The sequence below is a fragment of the Populus alba genome, chromosome 11 (genome assembly GCF_005239225.2).
Source record: "Populus alba chromosome 11, ASM523922v2, whole genome shotgun sequence".
Taxonomy (NCBI): domain Eukaryota; kingdom Viridiplantae; phylum Streptophyta; class Magnoliopsida; order Malpighiales; family Salicaceae; genus Populus; species Populus alba.
In genome coordinates, this window is record NC_133294.1 from 14,763,429 (window position 1) to 14,787,548 (window position 24,120).

General features: G+C 32.6%; 2 protein-coding genes across 11 annotated transcripts; both read left to right on the forward strand.

The window, feature by feature from the left end:
- Positions 1 to 6,348: 6,348 nt before the first annotated feature.
- Positions 6,349 to 11,929, forward strand: LOC118038365 (proton pump-interactor 1). The gene is made up of 8 exons (XM_035044685.2): positions 6,349 to 6,540; positions 7,101 to 7,514; positions 8,759 to 8,944; positions 9,059 to 9,238; positions 9,366 to 9,560; positions 10,594 to 10,692; positions 10,785 to 11,303; positions 11,399 to 11,929. Exons 2-8 carry the CDS (start codon positions 7,140 to 7,142, stop codon positions 11,711 to 11,713), a joined length of 1,869 nt encoding a protein of 622 aa, XP_034900576.1. The 5' UTR covers positions 6,349 to 6,540; positions 7,101 to 7,139; the 3' UTR covers positions 11,714 to 11,929.
- Positions 11,930 to 13,218: 1,289 nt separating this feature from the next.
- Positions 13,219 to 22,483, forward strand: LOC118038367 (uncharacterized). Of its 10 annotated transcripts, XR_004685755.2 has the most exons (13): positions 13,220 to 13,398; positions 14,100 to 14,206; positions 14,391 to 14,522; positions 14,606 to 14,679; positions 14,766 to 14,871; positions 15,936 to 16,004; positions 16,503 to 16,567; positions 16,669 to 16,767; positions 17,146 to 17,245; positions 17,334 to 17,409; positions 21,113 to 21,375; positions 21,707 to 21,790; positions 21,998 to 22,481. XR_004685755.2 is itself a non-coding variant. In XM_035044687.2 (11 exons), exons 1-10 carry the CDS (start codon positions 13,224 to 13,226, stop codon positions 17,394 to 17,396), a joined length of 990 nt encoding a protein of 329 aa, XP_034900578.1. In that variant the 5' UTR covers positions 13,219 to 13,223; the 3' UTR covers positions 17,397 to 17,409; positions 18,018 to 18,281. The 10 variants fall into 10 exon arrangements, 4 of the variants coding, with proteins under 4 accessions (XP_034900578.1, XP_034900579.1, XP_034900577.1 ...); XR_004685757.2 differs by lacking the exons at positions 21,707 to 21,790; positions 21,998 to 22,481 and adding an exon at positions 20,670 to 20,759 and having other exon boundaries at positions 13,219 to 13,398; positions 17,329 to 17,409; positions 21,113 to 21,572; XR_004685756.2 differs by lacking the exons at positions 21,707 to 21,790; positions 21,998 to 22,481 and adding an exon at positions 20,670 to 20,759 and having other exon boundaries at positions 13,219 to 13,398; positions 21,113 to 21,572.
- Positions 22,484 to 24,120: the final 1,637 nt, after the last annotated feature.

The window sequence follows — 24,120 nt, forward strand, 5'->3', positions numbered from 1 at the left end:
TAAAATTTTGAGGATTGAATTTGAAAATAAAACTAAAATTCAGCCTTTTTTTTGTTTTAAATATTTGTTTTTTGGTTTTTTTTTAAAAAAAATTATGTTTTGATCTAAAACTTCATTTTATTCACATTTAAATCATGAAGTTTAAGAAAAGAAAGAGAGTTAATGAGTCATCTAAAAACGAAAAAAGTGAGAGAAAATCATCGGTAAATCACATCTCAAATATTAAAAAAATATCATTATTAATATTAATGAGTTCCACTAAGGTGTTTTTACTCTTTACCCCTTGAACTGTCGAAAAAAAATAGGTTAGGTTGAGAAATAAATTTTTTTTTCAATGTAATTTTGAATAATTTAAAAATGTTTTGAGTTGATAGATTGATTTATTAAGATGTCTGGAGTGTTTATTAGATTTTTTAGGTGAAAATAAATTAAAATATTGTATTTATCAAAGCTTGATTTTGTGTTTATTTCTTTGATGGCTGGAATTCAGACAAGTAGATGATGTTTTGTCTATTATATTTTTTTTTCAATAAAAGAAAAGGTAAGCTACATATCTTTTGATTTTTGAAGAAAAAAGTCAGGCATGAGGATTTAACCTTCGGCTATTTATACAGGTCTAGCCCTTTTCTATAGTGTTTTTTTTTTGTTATTATTATTTTTGTATTTACATCTAAATGCTAATAGACTTAACATGATATTTCAATTTTATTCAATTTTTCCATGATTATTAAATAACATTACATATTTTTACAAAATGTTATCAATTTATTTTCAATCACTATGCACCTAAAGTGAAAATTAAAAAATAACTTATGAATATTCAATTAATATAATTTTTATTTTTTGGATATACTTTTTACACCATTTTATCATGTTTACTATTTTTTCATTAATCACATATAAAATATTGAGATATTATTTTAATTATTTTTTAAAAAAACTTGCTTTTAAGATCATGAAAGGTTTTTGTTTATAAAAAAATGCTTAAAATTAACAAAAATATTTTTGCTAAAGCAATCAAGAGATAAGTTAACTAGAAAATGAGTTAAGATTGGAGAGGAATATTTTTTTTACTTATTTTATATCATTGAAATCTTTAACAAATCTTTATTTTAATTACTTTTATTAAAAAAGTTCTCCTAGTAAAGATATTATGCCATTGTTTTTAAAAAGAATTGGACTTTTTATAATAATATTATCCATTTTTTATAAATAATTATATATTAGCTTAATATATGGATTTTTTATAATAATTTGCTCATTCATATTGAATGAGAATGAAACATTTTTTCTTGTTTAACGGGAAAGAAAGTGTGAAAGGTAGTTGCGTTGCTTACCTCCCATTTTTTCTTGTCTAGTGGATTTTTTAAAAAGTTCTTGTTTACGTCCAAAAAAAATAAATGAGTGGAAATAAATTAATTTTTTTTTTGGTAAATATACACTTTTTATTTCTCCGAACTTTTTTATTGTTGGTTTTTACTATGCCCCTATTGAAAAAAAAAAATTGTTGTGAAAATAATAATAATAACAATAACATGAATGAGTAAAGATAATTTCAACGAAATATTTATTTAATTAAATGAAATATGAATTTTAGGAAGCAATGTTGAGTTACAGGCATAGTTTTTAGATCTGGCCCGATCTAAGATTCGGGTTTCGGGTTTTGATAGGGTTATCGAGTTATTTTGATTATTTTTTTTTAAAAAATCAAAACGATATTGTTTTTGTAAAAAAACAAAAGTCAACGGGTTACAACTAATTCTTGCCGGTCGCCAGGTCACATCAAAATTTTCCTTCTCTTGTTTTTTCTTCAACTTGCCCTAATTACAGTCCTAAATCGACCCGTTAGGCCAGAACGGATTTTAAAACTATAGTTACAGATTTAATAAATTAGCCTCGGTTAACCCTAATCAATCCAAAACTTTTTTGATGGATGTTTACAAAGATTAAAATAAACTTTTTCAATGGATTTTTACAAAGAGTAAAGCAGTAAATGTTGTGCCTTTAAGAATCAATTACTTCATTCAACACATTCCCAATCCGAAAATTAATGCTTTACTTTTCCCTTTACCCAAACAAAACTCTGTTTAATGGGAAAGAAAGTGTGAAAGGTGGTTGCGTTGATTACCTCATACGTGGACCTGGGCCTGCTCGCCTGGGTCCAAGAAACTTCTTCAAAATGTAAAAAAAAGAGTAATTTTTTTTTTGAATGATTTTAATAACCCAAATATTCATTACAATACATCAATATGATAATGAATAAATTTATTTAGATAATAATCTTAAGATTCGAAGATGATTGAGATAACCATAAAAATTGCTTTTCATTTTAAAATATATTAAAATAATATTTTTAAATTTATTTTTAATATTAAAATAATAAAAAAAAACATAAAAAAATATTTAAAACAAAAAAAATATGATTGAATCGAACTCCCAAATACCTTTTTAAATTTTAAAAAGCTAAACTTATCAAACTAAAAATAAAAATAATTAGAATATTTAAAAATTTAAATTAAAAAAAAAGAATTTTATTTTGAAATGTTTGACGTTATATTTCAGAAGTGTTTTTGAAAAAATTTAAAATTGTTTTATTGTTATTGCTTTAAATTAATTTGTTTTATATTTTCAGATTATTTTAATATATTGATATTAAAAATAATTTTTAAAAATTTTAAAAAATATTATTTTAAAATAAAAAATACTTTACACTCCACTGAAAAAAAAAAAACTTACCAAGCACGCACTTGATCTTTTTCTTCAGATCTCAGACAAAATTAACCAAGGGATGGAAACTCCAAAAAAAAATTCTATCCGTGCCTAAGCATAGAGATCCGTTTTAATTGCATTTGTCAGACTTGGTCTTGCACGTGCAGAAAGTGTTAAAATCAGTTAAGTAATTTGTCCTAAGTGGTGGGGGTACCGATGTACTTTCAAACGTCCACCCAAATCTCAGAAGCAGCTCTCGTAATCATCGACCTATACGGTAAGAATAGTCCACGGAGGCAAGCGCGTTCGCACAAGAAATGGATACTTCCAGGCTGAATTGTACTATTGACAGGTTATATTTTAAATTGTCTATTTGCATCATTTGTGTTCGCATAATCAAGGAAGAAAATAAAAAAAATGTGAGGCTAAAATTTGAGATATATAATATGAGAAATAAATTCTTGAAAGCTTTAAGTAACAAGAAAATTGCTCATAATCTAATGTATAGTAATATCTTATTTTTTATACCCTTAAATAATTTAATTTATTTATAATTAATGTAAAGATCATAACGTAATATTAAAGCATACCAAATTTTCTTAACAAGAAAAACAAAGAAGAAAAAGAAGCTTTCAATTTCATATCTTATTAAAAAGCTTATATCAACAAGCTTTTAGTTCAACTTCCTTCTTTATTTTTTCTTCCTTCCAAGAATTAAGAGTTTGAGACTTTTGTTTTTTTTTTTAGTAAAACAAATATATTTTAGTTCCCAAAATAACTTATTTCTTTTTCTTTTTTCCAAAAAAAAGGAAAGGAAATTTGAAGCATATTTAATCACAATCTTGCACTTGCTAATGGTGTTTCACCCCTTTTTTTTCACTTTGATTTTTTTTAAATGGTTGTTTTTCTTAGCTTTTCATTTCTAAGCATATATTTAAAGACAATGTTGATCATATCCACTTTACATTTATACATGATGTATGATTTTCTAACATAAAAATGTCTACTATGCTTTCATAAGCGAAACATCCATAATATTATAATTAATTCATGATTTTTAGGGTTTACTTACTCATTCGGTTGCCGCAATCCTTTAATACTTCAGGTTTTTTTGAACTAGAACTTTAGAAAAAGAAAGGTTAATAAGGTGAATGAATGATATTATAGATTCTTATTAGTCCATATATAAAGAGCTTGAACAAAAAGGCTACTTGACTAAAATCCCTTATAAATTTTAAGTCAATTCTAATGGTGGTAGATCTCTGGTGAACACCACCAGTTTCAGGCTTAAAACTAAAATCTCTTATAGGAGACATGAATTTTTCTCCTTTTTTGAAAGCCATTCTTAAAATTTATTATTATACTTAATTTTACAAGAAAGGAAAGGAATGAAAGATGTTTGTGTTAACCTAAATGGCAATGCTTTTGTAAAGGATTTCTGTTCTTCTAAGAAGCTCATAACAAAGAAGACAAGAAATTTTAGCAAAAATAAAAAAATAAAATTGAAGAAAAAAAAAGGGTTTATATACAAGCCATTGCCTTTTGTTCTCAACAATGAATGAAGGACATATGGCATTATATTATAACTATGGAAAGGTTAAACGACTACTACATCTCTATAACAAGATACTAGATACAATATATTTGTGTTGGAACATTAACTTAACCCAATGTGCTATGAATTTGATGAACATCCATTCCATTGTCATCTATGGTTGGCCACTTATCAGCTCCAACCGGTCTTAGAAATCCAAGACTATGAAACTCTACTTTTAGATAATTATATAAATTATTCAGTTAGAGTTGATGATCTATCTACATCTACAAATATACAAAAGATCTCTTATGGGTCTTCCAACACTTGTCATTTCATTAATGATATATAAATGATATTTATCCCTCATTAATGTCATCAAGTGCAAAGAACTTTCCAATCCTTCCTTTCCTTGAAGATGACAAGATTCAGGGGTTATAAAAACCTTCTAAACCACTCAAGTAAAAAGTTCATAACTTTTTTCTACTATAAAACACACACACACACACACACACACACACACATATATATATATATATATATATATATATATATATATATATATATATATATATATATTTCAGAACATTAATCACCTCTAAAACACAAGAACAAACACTCTTGTTCTTGGAATTTAAGACACTTTTCTTTTATTTATTGCATTTCCTATAAAAATTACTAACTTTATCATCAAATGGTCTTTAAGTCCCATCAATTGAGATTATTTTTATAGGTGCTAAAACTTCTACCATTAATTTGATACTTCCTAAGCTAAGGAGAAGAAAACTGTATACTTGAACATCACTTTCCTATTTGCTTTTTCCTCTAACCTCTTCTTGTTTTCGCAATTGCTTTCCTTTTCTCTTTTTTTCAAGGAAAAAAAAAGCTGTAATTTTTTCCAAAGTTTCAATTATATTCCCTTTATTTTCAAGCTTTTGAGGAAAAAAAAATCCAAACAATTTTTCTAAAACCCAATGATAAAATTTGTCTAGTTCCACGAGAAGCTCATACTGAGCTTATCATAACAAACTATCAAGGCTATTCTTGAGTAAAATCAATATAAAAAGCTCAAATTAAACTAAAAAAAAAAAACAGATGAAAAAAATTATATTATATAAATTCACAGTGAAATTGGATGAGGAGTTACACCAAATGAAACACCCAATACTTTTTTTTTATATAGTTTTTTTTTTTTAAAGTTTATATCTAATCCAAAAACAAATTTTTATCACTAAAATATATTAATATAATATATTGGAAAACTTAAATATAAAAATCACGGTCCTATTACTGTTGCTTTGAATATTAAAATCATGTTTCGCTTAATTAAGTGAGTGGATTATATCATTTTCTTTATCCTATTTTAAATATAAAAAAAGACCCGAGATCTTTTGGTTTAAAAAATAAGAATTTAATCTTAATCTTCTAAAATAAAGTGCTTAACTACAACACTAATCAATCCATATACCATTTTTTATTAGATAAACTTATGAGAAAATGTGACAATTATTTTTTATTTAATCCATCATTAAAGATTTTTTTGATATTATTATTATTAAAAAAACTAAAAGAATAAGAAAAAAACGTTGTCTCAAGATATTATATCCATATAATCTACAACTAACATTATTCCCCTATAGAAAGAAGATTATGCTAATTTTAGAACAAATATGAATATATATATAAAATAAATCATTCTTTAAAATAAAAAAAATTACTGTTTAGGAATACCGTGTAAACTATATTTTTTTTAAAATTTAAATTTTTTTATTAAAAATTAATTTTTTGTGTGTTTTATATTGTTTTAATGTGTTGATTTTAAAAATATTATTTTTAAAAAATAAAAAATATGATTTTAATATAAAAAGTATTTTAAAAAATAATTACAATCAAATTTCTAAACTGACGATAAAAGTTATATTAATATTATTAATGGGAAATTAAGAAAGTTCCCTGGCAAAAGCAATTTGTAAGAACTTGGAAGAGTGATTTGTAATCTTAAATGATGGTCCAGCGTTTTTTTAACTGCTTACACAAAAAAAGAAGAAAAGAAAAGCGAGATCTCTTCTTCCTCTCTGCTACTAAATAAATAAATAAAAATAGCAATATATAAATAGCACTACCCTTTTGGGCTCCTAGTCTCTCTCTAGCCTTACATTTTAGAAAGAGAAGTGATCCTTGCTTGAATTAGAGAGAGACTTTGAGATCTGAGTCCCCCGATTGGTTTGGTTATAACTCGGAACTTGAGGGCCTTTGCTTGTCAAAAAAAGGGTCTTCTCTTTCTGCTTCTACTTCTGGTAATCATTCTCTTTCTTTTCTGTTATCATGTAGAGTCCCACAATTCTTTTCTTTTTATGTGTCTTGATGTGTATTGATCTTGATCATTGAAGGGGTTGTTGTGTACTTGCTGTTCTTTCTTTTATTGCTTCTGTTGGGATTTCTTTATTGCATGATTGGTGCGTGGAAGTCGTAAGAGATTTGATATTTGAGAATGGCATTTTTATTTATGATTTGATTTGGTATTTTTGATGATGATTTTTTCTATCGGATTTGCTTGTTTCTTCATTTGCATGTACAAAACTCTGTGGTTTTGATACCTTTATTTCCTTCAAGTGTTCTTTGATTGTTGTGATGTTATGGATTTTGTGTTGTATGTAAGTGGCGATTCTATCTTGGATTGCTTTGGTTGTTACTTCAATGACAATTTCGATACGATTCATATGTTTACTTAATTTTGATCTTTTTTTTTTTTTTTATCAAAACAGATGGATTTGGACTTTCTTGATCCTTAGATCTTATTGTAAAGTTGGTTTTCTTGATTCTTTATTCTCATGACATGTGGTTGTTTGTGCATCAGGATTGTTCGTTTGTGTAAGGTTCATCTTTGTCAAGAGCAATGGGCGTTGAGGTTGTGGCACCTGAGAAGGTTCAGGCCCCCGTTGACGGTGTGAGTGAAGTAGATAAATCTGTTCTGCACCAGAAGGAAAATGGGAAACTGGATAAGGTATCGGGGCTTACGGAGCCCATACAATTTGGTTCACATGGGGAAGAACCGGTTAAGGCAGAAGGAAATGATGTTACAGATGCCAACTTGCCTAAGGATGCTGTTGATGAGTGGCCTGCTCCCAAGCAGGTCCATTCCTTTTATTTTGTAACATACCGACTATATGATGATCCAAAAATTAAGGCCAAAATTGATCAGGCTGATAAGGAGATTCAGAAAAGAAATCAATCCCGGTTTCAGATTACAGAAGAATTAAAAGATAGAAGGGTAAGCTGGAAGCTTATTGTTTTTGCTAGATATGCTATTTGCCACGTATAGGTGTTCTATAGAACTTTCAATTACTAGAAAGTTATGGGTTTTTAAGATTGTGAATTATCATGATTTGTCCAGAATCATTCCATTGCAGCACATATAAATAGTGTAGTGAATCTTTCGTTCATTTTCATCACATTCATTTTGGTCAACAGGTTTGTTAAAATAATCCAACTAGAATTTTTTAAAAGGGGAAGAAATTGCATGTTACTTTATGAGCACCAGACAAATATGATCAATCTTTTATTGTGGAACTGGTAAAAACCTGAACATGTGTTTGTTGAGGGTAGTTTCTTCTGTTTAGTTTGTCTTGCTCTTCCTTTCCTTTGCTTGAAAGTGAATGTGGAAGACATAGGATGAAAGATCTGTGCAGCATTTCCTTTTCATAGCCAACATTTGATTACGGAAATAACTTGATTTTGAAGAGAGTATTCTGTACAAAAAGCAGGAACTTTAAGGCAAAATAAAAGTTCCACTGTTTAGGTATTTAGTTTTACCTGCAATATTCCCAAGTAAACAACCTCCTTTCTTCCTTTTGTATTGTGTCTCTTGTGGCCCCTTTTAAATGAACTTAACAGATCTTTTTATTTGTCTTTTTAAAGAGAGGAGAGCTCATTTCTCTCATGAGTTGTCTAGATATTTACTTTTTTTCATCCTTTGAAGTGATGATGTTTACAAATGTGTCTTTAGGATCTTAATACTTCTGATCGATCTGATGAGTGTTTCAGTTTCAAACCATTTGATATGGATGTACCTGGTTTTTTGTCAGTCCAGTCTATTAAAAGGCAAGTTCCTGATAAATGTGCATTGCAAATTCCTTTGGTACAGGTGCATTGCAAATACTTGAATTTTGTATTGATGTTTGTGAAACATTGCAATAATGTTCATGACGAAGAAGTCTTACTTTTACATCTGCCTGCCTGTTCAATGACAGTTAAACCTTTACGCAAGTTTTCCGCTAGTAATTACAAAATAGTTCTGGACTGGTGTTCGAGAACTCTGTAAGAAGACTATTAGTTTCCAAAATATTTAATTACTAAATGTAAGGGTCCCTAAAGTTGACAATATTTATATGTCAGCTTTCATATTGATCATATGTTCTTATGCTTTGTGCTTTTCAAATTACCATGTTTGTTGAAAAGATTGCACCAATCTAGTTCCAATGAGATTCTACTTAGTTGTCCCTTGTTCTTCTGCAGTCAAAACGAGCGGAGTTGATCAACCAGGTGAGAGCTCTGAAGAATGAGGGTAGGCAGTATAAATCGATCTTCGATGAGAAAAAAAAGGAAATGGAGCCTTTGCAGCAGGCACTGGGCAAGCTGCGTAACACAAATAATGCTGGTCGTGTTGGCATATGTTCATCTGAGGAAGAGCTTAATGATCTTGTATGTATTTAGCTGTTAGGCTTGCATACATATAGGGACTTGCCAGTTTGTTTTGGTGCAATAGTATTGTGATACTGCATTTCTTAAGTTTGCGGATTGTTATTGTGGTTTCAGATCTACAGCTTGCAATACCGCATGCAACACGAGAGCATCCCATTGACAGAGGAAAAGCAAATACTTAGAGAAATCAAACAGCTTGAGGGGACAAGGGAAAAAGTAATTGCTAATGCTGCTATGAGAACAAAGATTCAGGATTCATTGGGTCAGAAAGAAGCCATTCAAGATCAGGTCAAAGTAAGATAATTGGTTTTGAACTATCATGTGTTGGAAGCCTGTAGTTTCACCAACTTTTCTTTCTGTGTCTGAATGGTTGTTAACAGCATGTGTGTAAGAGTAATTTACTCTACTTTGGTTATTGTAGCTTATGGGTGTTGACTTGGACGGAGTAAGGAAGGAGAGACAAGCACTTTGGGAAAAACTTGATGGACTTGAAGCGAAAGTGCAGGCATTGGATGCTGAAATTAAAACTTTACAGGAAGAGCTGGAAGCCGTGATCCAGAAGAGGGAAAAAACATATGAAACTCTTCAGGAACTTAGGAAACAGCGTGATGAGGCGGTATGTTTATTAACTCCAAGAATTATTAAAAAAAGGGAGCTAACTGTGTGAGTGTGTAGGCATGTGCAATGTTTACATAGAAAGGATCAGTTTCACTAAAGTATTGATATTCTAACAACATTGTGATGCCTTTTATATGATCTTCCTTTTGCGTTGTTCATTACTAACATTTTAAAAATATTGTATTGGGTTGTGGGGATTTTCATAGTTTTAGGTTTTAGCTCCTTTGTCTGTTGGTGGGTTTCATAGAATGCATCAACATCACTGTGGGATGTCAAAGTTTTGTATTTGGATCCAAATTTGGTAACTTCGCCCCTCATGATGTTGTTGAAATGTTGGGGAATGTTAATCTCAAGTATATTAGATCCCTTTTAGAAAATATAGAACAATAGAACTATGTATAGGTTCAGTCTTTATTTTTTACCCTCAACAGTTTCTGTTACCATCTACTACTTCTTTGAGTTAGTTTTGCCAGTAATCTGCTGTCTGAGAAGGCAAAATACAGATCAAGCATACTTCCACATGCTTGCTTGCACATTGGCTCCGATATTTATTGAAAATGTTGAGGTCCAAAAGTATGGTATTTCTGAGCAGCAGCTGGTGTCTACCTTGAGAAGCATTTTCTAACGCTGTAATTTTAGTGTGATTATTGGTTGCATGGTAGCCTTTGTTGGACAAGGACTTCAAATGTAAACTGATTTAGTAGTCTTGTGCTTTACCTTTGCATCCTGAGCTGTTTTTGAAGTGCAAATTATTCCTTCGTGCATGCCTTGTAGTGCCTTCCTGGAGGACTGTATTTCTGACAAACTTCTTTAGAATCTGTCTTTGAAGTTAGTTGTTTTGAAAAAGCTTAAAGCCATATTGAATCCCCTCTCCTTCCCTTCTGACATAATTGAATTTGGCATTTCCCCCCCCTGATTATTGGCTGTAGAATGGCTGCTCAATCATTTTTCTAGCCTTTTCTAGTGCAATTGGATATAGTCTTGTGTGTAATGTTTTTTGGTGATACCTTTATCTTTTGTTGCTTTGTTAGAATGCCAACTTTTACCAAAGCCGTATGCTCTTGACGAAAGCCAAAGAACTTGCTGCTAAGAAAGATGTTAAGGCTCTTGAAGAACTTGCACTTGATGAGGTTTGTTAGATGAATACTATCCTGTGTTAGGTACGTGAAGGTTTTATTTTTACTGCTACAATCTAATATTTTGCTTTAATATCCACTTTTAGGTTGAAAAATTTATGTCCCTCTGGTGCCATAACAAGTCCTTTAGGGATGATTATGAGAAGAGAATTTTGCCATCCCTTGACCGGCGGCAATTGAGTAGGGATGGGCGAATTAGGAACCCTGATGAGAAGCTGTTAGTGATATCGGAGGCACCAAAGCCTTCTGAACCAGAGCCGGTGGTAAAAGCTATTCCAAAGAGAGCAAAAGAAGATCCGAAACCCATTCCACCGAAAGATACTTTACCAACCCAAAAGGTGCAGAAAGAAATCACTAAGACAGAATTGAAGCCCACTTCAGAGCACTCTGACATGGTTGACAAGGAGATCTCTGGTTTGGAAATTCCGTCAAAGAATCCTTCTCCTGCAGAAAAGGAAGTTGATGAAGCAAAATTGAAGGAGATAAAAAGAGAAGAGGAAATAGCAAAAGCCAAGCAAGCCATGGAAAGAAAGAAGAAGCTGGCTGAGAAAGCAGCTGCAAAAGCAGCTGCAAGAGCTCAAAAGGATGCTGAGAAAAAGCTCAAGGTTATTAGTTTATTTCTTTATTTCAACCATTACCTGATTTACTATTTGCTTTCAGATACTAAAAAAAGAGGGTGTTGTTTTGAAATGTACTTCAGGAGCGTGAAAAGAAATTGAAGAAGAAGGCTGCGGCATCCGCACCAACTACTGAGCCTGAGCAATGTGCCGAAGCAGTTGCAGAGGCAGCAGAACCTGAAATGGTTGAAGTCAATGATGAGGTTCCTGTTTCAGTTAAGGAAAAAGTTCGGAAAGAGAAAACTGTTAGGTCTAGGAATCGTCCAAGAGGCCCAGATTCACTTCCCAAAGTCATCACGAGGAGGAAAAAGTCAACCAACTTTTGGATGTGGGCTGCGCCTGCTGCTGCTTTTGTAGTTCTTTTGTTTCTAGCACTCGGGTACTATTATCTTCTCTGAAGGGGTAAAACTAGAATTAAGTAGAAGGGTTATGGACAGTTTTCTGCTTGATGAGCATGTGAGTGACCAGTTCTGTTGTAGCAGAATTAAGTATTTTATGTTCTTTCATCCTGTCATGGATGGACTCCAAACTCATAATATTGTTGGTAGCTCAGTCAGTTCAAAAGGTTTAGACAGTGAGAACTAAATACATTTGGCTTGTTTTGTGTTTCCAAATTTTGACTCAATCATAAACATTGTTTTGCTTGGGGATTTCATTTTCAGCATGATACAGGTTTTGTTAGCTCTTTAGCACAGATGGGTGAAATAATTCATGGGAGGAAGGAAAATAAAAACTAGACTATACTGTGGACTAGAAACTGGAACCTGAAGGCATGGCGAGTTGTGATATGAACTTCCCACGTTGTCTTCTTATATCAAACAATCACCACTGCAAATTTGAGTTTGAACCAGCCAAATTGGCAATATTTATCATTAGTTTAAAGATTAGGTTCATTAAGAACAATTTCTCAATCATCTTTAATTAGTTTTTTAAATCATACAACTCACCTTTAATTAGTTATATTGATATTTAATGTCAAAATAATGAATATTAAATTAAATCCCATATGGTTTTAACCTCAAATCTTTTCTGCATTGGCGATGATGACATATCTACCTAAACATATCCATAACTGGGTATTGGACTCTCTCCAACAACCACCAAAGAGAGAAGTTGCTGCTGCTGTGCCACCACCCACAACCATGTCACCATCCACTGCCAACCAACCCACCGTCATCAACCATCTAGCCCAACACTAACATACCACCACCAACCAATAAGCATGACACCAACATGCCACCATCTTTGTGCTTTATTTATTACAGAGAAAGGTAATATTGCCCAATTACCTCCTTTCTTCTTTAACAACACTTGAGATCGAGGGATGTCTACAGCTTATAACTTCATTTCCAAGATGTCCAATCATTGATGAAATGAAGGTATAAGATGATTCTTCTCATCATTTGGGTGTGAGATTTATAAATTTCTGGATATGAGATTGATGATATATATATAAGATTAACCAATCACTTTTGATTTATAAGAGGGTGAAAAAGGACGAGAAAAGTGCGAGGTGACTAATTTTTTTTTATAAAAAATTTGATGGTAAGAATATAGTATTAGTATAAGGGCTATTTAATCAATTAATATAATAACAATTATGTTAATAATTTGATTTTTTGTTGATATTTTTTTAAAAAAACATATCATTAATAATACGGATGTAAAGTATTATTAATTTATTTTAACACACAAGCACTTCCAAATAAGCATTTAATTTATTTGATAGAAAGCTAGCAAAGGAAACTCATGTTGAAACCCTACCTCTCAATCAATAGAAAAAAAGATAGATTTAACAAAGGGTGAAATTGGGAAATTTAAAAGTATAGGAGTAGAAGTGATAAATTGAGGAATCTATAGGGGGCAAAAATGAATTTTGTGCCATTTTTAAACAAACCTCCACGCCAAATGATACTCGCTACACAGGCAATGGCTACCACTGGCACGATAGCAACACCATGGTTTCTTAGAAGAGCATTTCAAACCTTATCACTCTCTCACTCTCTTCCCAATAAAACACGCATCTCCTTGTATGGAACCCCTATCTCTTTTTCCCTCTCCAGTCCCATCACCAGACACTCAGGTTCGTGCATTTTCGGTCTTAAAAACGCCCACTAAGCTCACTTAGACGAAGAACAACGGAAAGAATGATAAAATGGGCAACATAATTTTAGACCAATTTGCTCTAACCTGTCAATAGCTACTACACGAGTTACAAAAATATAGACGGAAGAGAAATGTTTTGTCTGATTAAGCTTAGTTGAAATGGGTTAACGGTGTTTGATGAAATGCCCCAATGAGGTATCGTGTTACAAGTTCTTAATCAAATTTTGATGTTAGGAGTAGTTAATGGCGAGGTCACTGCACCTTTGTTTTATTCCAAGTGTAAATGAACTAAACTGCTCGTGTGCTTGTTTGTATATATTGTCAAAAGAAAGAGCAGGATTATTAATCTTGATGCTTGAACTTGTTAAAACTTGATCAAAGTTAGCTTTTAATCTCAGTTTGGCTTGTTGATTTTCGTTGTCGTTCATCAAAAACCGGTTTTGGGGCTACATGGGGGGAATTAGAGGAAATTTTGTTTCGTAATGGAACATGGGGGGTTGTGAACTCAAGAATCGAGTCAGGTGGTAGAATCAAATGAAGCATTACTACTAATTAATTGTCTCCTTTACGAAGTACTTTTTTAGCACTAATTGTTTACGGATTGCTAGTTTATGTACTACAAGAGTTTGATTACGCATCTGATGGCTTATGGTTTGTGCTGCAATTTTTATGCAATAGCTTTAGGGATGTGTCATGTGGCTCAAGCTACGAAGGGTGAAGTTGTTGCACTTAAGGGTGTAGAAGACAAAAGTGTCATTGAAGAAGTGAAGCGTATTCTAGACATGGTATTTTAGTTTTCTATTTGAAATATTCTCTCCTAACCACATTTGCCTTTTGGATTTTGTGAAGTTCTGCTCTAGTACAAGCATAAACGTTAGAGAAATCTTGGCGCATGTAAATAAAATTATGGCCTGTAAAAGTTCCTGTTCCTCTTGGCTTTTCAACTTCTCCTATTGTACTCTTTTGCAGGCAAGAAGGGCATCATTACGAAGAGAAGTTCTCCATACAGATTTTCTCACACCACCAACATTGAAGGAATCATTGCATGTGCTAGAAAAATTAGCTGACGTTAAGGCTATTGCTCAGGGAGGATACCCACAGGTCAAACTTAAGACTTACAGTTTGCTTTTTGTTTCTGCATAAATTTATTTGGCATGGTAATATATTTTCAAAAAATCCCTTAGGCTGAGCGTTGCCGGCTTTCTGTTGGACATCCAGAAACACTGACAAGTGATCCAGATATAGTTGCAGCATTGAGGCGAGTCATGCTAGAACTTGACCTTATCAAACTCTACTCTTTTTATTTGTTTATTTATGTTTTCTTAAATGATTTCATTTGTCCAGTATAACAGGAAACTTTGGATTTCAACTCTGTTCTCACGGTGACTTCCTTGGTGCAATTCTTGGTACAGGGATTGCCAGGAACAAGCTTGGGGATATAATCTTGCTGGTATCATCATTGTGTTGTTTTAGATTACATGTTATTTGCAGGTCTGTGATCTGGATTTGAAATTCATGTTGTATGTTTTTTTAAAAGTAGCATGGACAGTATAACCAATGAATTTCAATTGCATCCAATGTGGCTTCATGTACTTAAAGAACAGCTAGAATATATTTTGACACATTTAATTTTCATAGATCATGCCTTATCAGTGAAACATTTTATTTTGGAAATTCGTAGTCTAAGCCATTTTTTTAAGGATAACAGAAGTCTGACTAAGTACTATATTGTAGTGTCCTTGTGTTGCCCCAATACAGTTTCTTAAATAATTATTCTTTTCAGTATATCAATGTTATGTTCATAGTGTAATCTATGCTTGTGTGTTGGTTGTAGTTTTCTGTTCATAGCTTCTTGGTATCCATTTTCTTTGTCAAGCATGTGAATTGGAAGATTGATCTACTATTCTATCAGTTAGCGTGTATATATAATTGTCTGAGTTTGATGCTGAGAGAGTTTATCAATTATTCCCCCATCATCAAATTTGGCTGCTGGCAAGCAAAGTTGAACGATGCAGGAGGTTGCCAAAGCACAAAGTTTCAAGTTAAAGTTATTTTGTGAATTTGAGTTGAGCTTTCAAAAATTTCTTGAACACAGCTCACGAGGGCATCAAATATCTGAGATGCTCAGCTTGCTGACTGTTATAAGTTTTTGTGTTCTCTAAATTGGAGGTCACAATGATGCTTGAGTTCGAACTGCACTAGTTGTAAATTAGATTCAGCAAACATTAAAAGTTGAGCTCGTTAAGAAGATTTGAAACAACAATGAAAGAAAAAAAATGGGGACTTGTTAGCCTAGTCCCAATTCCTTTAATAAATAATTGGGTGCTTGTAGCCTAACTGATTTGAGCAGTGTCTCTCACTCGGAGACATATTTTTCAATATGTGGAATAGAGAGACACTTATTTGTATGGGTGCATAAGTAGTGCTAATAGTCTTTAGCTGGCAAGTAAAGTTGGTATAAAGCTTTGTGGATCGAAGTCAACCTTTTCATTTCCTTTCCTTTGCTTTGTGCAGGGGGGGAAAAGGGCTCAAGTCCTACTTGTTCCAGATCTTGTAGACTATATTGTGTCATCACTGGACAAGGTAGTTTTTGCATCCTTAGATAAATAATACTTTTTCTACGACTGCTGCTACTCTCCTAAAAAAGTTTTGACTACTGTAAAAATGTTTTTTATCTCTCTCTTGGATCTTACATCACTACTGCAATTATTGGCAGGACTATTTCATTAGATCACATTAGCTAAAATACTTCCTGGTCCTTTTTCGTTTCCCTTTTGTGCCTTTCTCTTGGTTTTAATGGTTATATTTCATTGCAACCTCACTCTTCATTTGATATTTGTTGGGGAGGAAAGTGCAAGTTTATCTATGAGGAGAAATTCATGCATGGTATAACTTCTATTGGTATTGGAAAAACTTAAATGAAAAGAAAATCTTCATTACCTCAATAATGTGGCATTCCACATCTGATATAAAAAACTAAATGGATTAGAAAATATTTTCAGATATGCACATTCTTGATGCTTTCAGTATGATGATACGCAAGTTCTACTATCTGTAGTGTCTAATGCTATTCTCCTGCAGGTTGGTGATGTTTCAGTTTCGTGTACACCAATCCCATTGCATGATCTTGAATATGAGCCTCCAAGGTTTGCAAGTTATTATTTTTATGGTGTTTTTTTTTGCATGGTTTTGGTGATTTATTCATTTGGCACAAGTAAGTAGTTTCTGTTCCTTCCACTATTTTCAGGACTAAGTCATTTAAAACAGTGGAAGCATCATTAAGAGTCGATGCCCTAGCAAGTGCAGGATTCAAGATTTCAAGGTCAAAACTAGTTGATTTGATTAGGTACACCCTGTTCCCGTTAATAGTTGATGTTCATTTTTGCTTGGCTGTTGCTCTATGTTGTGGTAAAGCCTATGCTGTTACTGCTTATTTAGACAGGGATACTGCCTCGTAGCAATAAATGCACGTACTCTAATATAGCTTGTATGCATCTATAAACTTGACTAAGAAATGCCATTACTCAAGGCAGTTATGATCCTTTGCTTCTTGGTGTGAATGACAATTTCGGATAGAAGTTTCAATTTTCATTTATGGAAATTTGTTCAGTTACATTCATATCGGCTTAAATAGGTTACAAACTGTGAAAGCATAAGTTAAACATGACACAACTAAAGGTGGGCCATTTCAGTAACAGGATTTTTTCGTGAAACTGATTTGCAGTAACAAGGATGTACGTGTGAATTGGACCACAATCACAAAAAACAACACTACACTAAAAACTGGAGATGTTGTCTCAGTAAGTGGGAAAGGAAGGCTAAAGGTTAGTTTTATTGAACTTTTATGTCCAATAGTATTCAAATTTTTGTGTAGATGATCTTTCTGAATGCTTGAAATTCCTTCTAGTCCAGATAGGGGAAATAAATACTACAAGGAAAGGAAAGTTCGCAGTTGAGCTCATTCACTATCTGTAAGCCTTAGCACAAGGTACAATTCTAGATCATTGCCATTTGTAGTCACTTGTTTTCACATAAAGCTGGAAGTTTCTTAGAAGCCATAGGTAGGTCTTGTATAACATTAAAAAAATCCTGCATTAAGGTCAACTGTGATATTCAGGTTTAATTTCAACTTTTGTAGACCATAAAAAGGCAAGAGAACATCATATTATTTTAGACTGTAATACTGACTTCTTCATGCCCAAATCTTTTGTAGATAAACATAAATTTTAACGTTTTCAACGTTGTTAATATTGAGAGCATTGAATTTAATGACTAAGGATTTCTTATGATAACTTTCCTTTTCTAATATTTATTCATAGACAAATTTAGAATACACAAGGTTAGATTAAATGTATAAATACTAATACATAAAATGGAAGCCAAGCTTTGTCTGCTAGCTGCTGATAGCAAGAGAGAATTTTTCATCTTCTAGTATAATTTTCCAAGAAAAGGTATAGGATCAGTTATAGAATGAACAATTAGTATCAAAATCAGATGGTAATATGTCATCCCTATTTATTATGGAGCAGTAAAACATCATGAATCAATCCCTAATGTATCAAATTAGTTAACTAATTCAGTTTTGTTGGACACTAGTTTATACAGTCGATCATCAACGCTTGTTCAGTGGCTCAAGCCTTCTGAAGGTACAATTAAAATCAAAATTGATGGTTGTCCCAATGGTAATCCAGGAAGATCAGGAATTGGAGGCTTGTTAAGAAATGTTAGTGGGAACTGGATCATTGGCTTCTCCGGGTTTATTGGCTTGTCTTCTAAAGTGATTGTTGAATTAAATACTATTAGATTTGGATCATTGCTTGCTTGGAGTAAGGGGTATTGAAGAGTGATTTTTTAAGCTGATTCGCTAGAGGCATTGGAGTTAATTAATGGATGTCTTTCATCTGCTCATCCTTCTTTCATTTTTATTGAGGATATTAGACTGTCGATGAAGTGGGATTGGTGTTGTTGTGTTCAACATGTGTTGCAGGAAGTATACAGCGCTGCTGATTATCTAGCTAAGTTAGGATCTTCTAGTGCTGATAAGGAGACTAGGTGGTTCTTTCCTCCAGGGCTCTTGTCTTTACTGTCTGCAGATTCTGCTGGTGCTACCTTTTGGCTTGTTTCATTATTTCCTTTACACAAAAAAAGAAAAAATAGTTTCGTTGGAAAAGACCAAACCACTAAAATCTTTTAATATATGAAGCCAAAAATTATTAACGGCCACGTAGAAATAACAGTAAACCTACTCAAATTCTTCTTCTGTTTTTTCCCCTAAAATGCCTTCTTTCATAGATATGCACTAGTTTTTTCATTTTCTTATTTTCATGAACATATCTTTTTTATTAGCCTATTGCTTTTTGAATAAAAAAATAAAGTCTATTAAAATAAATTTTCATAAAAATCACAATCATTTAAATCAAGGTGGAAAAAAATATCTCTTTAATCAAAACTCTTTTTTTTTTCTTTATAAATTTTACATATTAGATTTTTATATAATAATTCAAAAGGTAATCAATGCTAGACCAGCCTGCTTGGTTTTTATCTTTTTTAAAAGTTGCCCTTCTAATTTATTTAATTAAACAGATGATGTATCATTTGCCTGGATTGTTTTGAACTTTTCTTCTTACCGGAAAAAGTAGATCCAAGCTTAAAAAGCTTTTTGAAGTTTTTTTTTTTTTTTCCTATCATATGAAGGGGTTAAAAATAGGTGAATTTCAAAATAGATTTTTTATTCAAAAACCTAACTTTCCAACTCAACTTAGCAAATGACATGTCATCTATTTAATTAAAGAAATTAGAAGGATAATATATATATATATATATATATTTTTTTTTTTAATTTTTATAAATTTTACACATGAGGTTTTTATATAATAATTCGAAAAGTAATCAATGCTATACCGGCGTGCTTGGCCTTTTTTTTAAAGAAAATAGATTCCCTCAAGTCTTGCAACAAATGTGAAAACTGTGCCCTGAAACCTAAATATAATTATGACAATGTGCAAAAACCTTACATTAGATCCAACACTTTCTAACCATTTAATTGCGTGAAGCTGTATGGATCATTGAAACCAAGTTCCAGGAAATGGACTACCAAACTGAAGTTGACAGATAACAAAACTGCATCGAACTTTGATACAGAGAGCTACTGCATCCTTTTTTTCGATTATTCAAGTGTGCGTTAGTTTAAGAGGTGTGCTGTGCGTAAACAAACGATCCCCAAGTCTTTTTCCTGTGTAGAGCAGAATTTTCTAGGAGACAAAACAAAGTTCTGACTAGGATGCACCCCATCGCCTGCAAAGATTCCAGCCAAAAATAAGTAGGTGCAGCTTCGGTTTTCTTTCATAGTTACATCCAAAAGCCAAAAGTTCAGTAATTTTTCCACTCCTTTCTTGTGTAGAAATAAAATGTGAAAACAGAGGATAACACCTAAAAATTGGTGTTAACTATTAATGCTTAGAGAGAACCAAGCGTCTGGAACTACAAAAGAAGGTTCTTATGAATATCATATGCTCGCAATTCACAGAAGATACCTGTGCAAATGAAGCTGAATCTTGGGAAAATAGCAAAAATTACAACGACTAAAGAAGCAATTTATTAAAGTATCACTGCTGTGGAACAAAGACAAATTCTCTCAACCCTAACTATATTTGAAATCTGCTCTACAAATACATGTCTTCAATACATGCTGATACTTGGGAGGAAGGGGTTGCATACATTTCTTTGGATTTCATCTTGAAATCAACTAATCCGAAAATCAGATTAGTTGTAAATGTGTAGTCAGGGATTTTTTACAATGATTCATAGATAAAAGGAAGGGTTGAGCAGGAGCTCACACTGCTACAAATTGACATAGAATCTACAAATCAAAGAATCATATGAAACTAGCGTAGACATGGAGATTAGTGCTACATCATTATTGGTGTCACTGAATTTTCTTGTTTGTATCATAATACAGATGGTGGTCAATTGGATATATGGTTAATATAAGAATATGGAGTCAAGCAGTCATGGAGGATACGTGGTAAATGAGCCATCGGATTCATAATTAATACCAATTATTATTGTGGGGAGGAGATGAGAACATTTTGATGTTAAATGATTCAAACAACACGTGCTCTCTAGTTTTGTATAATCCAAGGACCAGGGAGAAAAGAGAGCCCTCCTGCATCTTTTTAACATTTACTTATTCATACTCCAATCCTTCCTTCCTTGATCGATGTCTTGACTATTGATGAATGTTGAAAGGTTCTATCTGACAAGCCAAACAAGAGAGGGAGGAGTTCACAATCATATTTGAGTAGAAGCTAGCGCACTTGTGACTAAAGTTGACTGACGGTATGCAGTCCCAGTGTTCTGTATTCACTTTTATTTCTGTGAACCAGCTTTAATAATTGCATGTTATTTCAAATTAATGACTTGGATTTCTATATCATAGTTGTCTGCTTTTTCCTTCCATTCATAAACCATAGCTAACCTCCTAATTACTTCTTCCTCAGAACTAATTCTCTCTTTGAAAAGGTCTAACTACTAAAATCTTTCAACATGAAGCTAAATTTCATCAGAAACAAGTATAATCAGCCTGTTTATTAGATCTCTAAACTTGATGATATATTTTCCAGATAACATGTGTTATTTGATGCTTGTTTTAGGATGGCCAATCTAAATGACTGTGTTTCGATTGTCAACAGGAGGCAAATCTCATGAGTCGGTAACACGACAGACACAGGTTTTCAACATTGAGTTCCACAAATGTTTAAACCACAGAAGACTTGTCTTTCACTTGCAGCGCATATAAAATCTCTCCCCGCCATTGAATGTAAGTGTCACCTTGCCAAAGCCTTGCCTCACAATCCCTTGGTCGATTAAACTCTGTGATCGGCATTCAACGTTTCCACACAAGAAAGAGAGGGAGTAGTTAACCAGCTATATATTCAAACAAAAAGTTGCCAGTGTAAGATTTTTAAATTTTTTTTTGTTCAAGACAGACCTAATAAACAGATTACCGTGCAATATATTTTGTTTGTTTCATTGTGAGGCCCATGAGCTTCGGGCAGGGGTTCCTTCCATCCTTGATTCGGGATGCCCAAGTATAAATTTGTAGAGAAAAATCAGATTTTTATAATTAGAATTCTAGTTGATACTGGTTTACGTAGTTTCCGACCTCAGAAAGAATTCTAGTTGTACCGAGGCATGATTTTGAAAAATATGGTTCAGAAATCCAACTCTTATTGTTTGAGAAGGAGGATATACTGATAGATTTGCCCTCCTTGGTAACCTGCAAGGTTGGAAGCACTAAGAATAATTGCTGCCAGCAGAATATAGAAGAGTAATCACCAGCATTAGAGGACCCGTTTTAGCCGACGTTGGTGAGTGCTTTTTGAGCTACAATTAGTCAGGAATTTTTGGGAGGATTTCCGATCAAGTCTATCTCTAATATGGCTGGTATAGCTATTCTGCAAGTCTAGCTTTTGTATTCAGGTTTTGATTGTGCAAATCTAATCCACTTTGCCTTTGAGTTTCTCGATAACTAGCTGAACCCTGCTGATATTCTTTCATGGTGCTGGTTCTCGAAGGACGATGTTCTTGGAAGGACACGAGAAGAAGCAAAGCGGAGAAATGGAAAAAAGAAAACAGCTAACAGGGAACTGATCTTTAACGGCGAGAAAAGATGAGTCTGAATCCGAATAAACTTTTCTTTCTTCTTTTTGTTAGGGAATTGAACTTGGGAATCTATTTCAGAAATTACTGTCGCTTTAGCAAGTGTTGGGTTGGAAAACAGATTCTTCCCCATCAGGTCATTCCGAATTTGAGCCTAGTAATGCCCCTTCATCCATTGTAGGGCTCCAGTTTTTCTTCTCTCCCCTTTTCCTATCCCAACGATGGGCATAAAGATAATGCCGAAGTCTTTTTGGCCAGCTTCTTTGCCATTAAAATCTTATATCATTTAAAATAGGATTCCTTGAGCAACTGTACTAAATCCAATCTAGCTTGTTGTACTATTAATATGGTTTATCCATCGATTTCTTATGAAGGGCATTTGATTTTGTGCTTGGGTTTAATGATGAGGCCATTCTACCAAGATATTGTTTCTCATTACAATTTAGTTTATGTTACATTTAGCCATGATAAGTTTTTGGCATGAAGTAGTTTTAGCTGGCCTTGATTTGTGCATGATGATGGTTTCGTTTAATCTCTTATATGATTTATTCAATCAGATTAGGTTAGTCCATGTATAAGTCTGATTTGAGTAGCAAAATATGCTTGTTGGGAGTTTGTATCAAGTCTGATTTAAATTATATTAATGAGTGTGAGTTTAGGTCACGTAGGGTTTAAAGTTGGCTTGAGTTAATTAAGATGTTGAAATTTTTTTTTATAAGGATCAATAAAATATTTCCTAAAATTTGATTGAAAAATTAGTTCATTATTATCCCAATTATTTAGGATAATATTTTGCAATAAAAGAAGAATTTTCCTAGTCATGCAAGGAAACTAAGAAGATTGTCAGATCTGAATCCTAGACTTGGAATGGTTATTTAATGCTAAAGTTGGCTAAGTAATCCTAGATTTAGAAAGGTGGATTTTGGCCAAGAGTTATTTAAGTTAGGGAATTAAGATATTTTATCTTATTTTTCTTGTATCATGTACAACATCAACAAAATTAATATTAAGATTTGTTGTTTTTATTATTATTTCTATGTTTGAGTTTAATTAATATTTTGATTTTCAGCTAAAATCCAAGTTTTGTTTAGATCAAGGTTTAGGTTTTCAACCCACAAAGATAGATCTATTAGGATTATTTTTTTAGAATTATTTAAACATGTGTAACGCCTAAATTTTAGAATCTATGATGAATAATACTTTTGAATTTTTTTAGTTTAACATATGAGAGGGATTCTTGTATTTTTTTGTTCTTAAATAAACTGAATTTGACTTATTAAAAATTAATTGACGTCATGGCGTCATTCGATTTTATTATAATAGTGTGGTGTCTTGAAACAAATTTTTATTGTGTTATATTTCTATAAAATGTTTTATGATTTTTCAGGGTCAAATCTTATTCTTCAATCTTAATAGCAGATTGTATGAGCAAGAGGTTTCTATCAAGTATTATTTTAGTTTCATTGCTATTTCAAATTCTTCTGAGCATGATTCTCATGGATGTTTTTCACTTGTACTAATTTCCAACTCTTTCTCCTCTTGAACAGCTACTTTTAACATAAGAAGCTCCAGTCAGGTAACCAAAGAAAAAAGGAAAAAAAAACGATCTTGCTTCCTTTTAATTTTAACAGCTAATATTCCAAAAAAAAAAAAGGAACTCTAATCCTTCAAAAAACAAAGAAAATTCGAACCCATGATGAAGAGCTAACAAAGAAGCATGTCATCATATACATAACTTCTACAAATAGGGCAGGTCAGATTCAGATCCAGCCATTGCTTTAAACAGCTTGAATGGAAAACATGTTTGCACGACGAAAGAACACAGCAGTCCACCCCCTTTTGAAAATCATCCAAGCATATCGCACATCCATTGCTAAAATACTCTGTCGTTTCATCGACTTGAATGATAGAAAATCGCAAGATGACAACAGTAGCAGGTTCTTCTTTTCCGGTTACCTGTCCTCTCTCTACATCATGAGGATGACGATCTTGGCCAAGGAGAACATCGAGCCGATTCTCCAAACAACTCCAACACAAG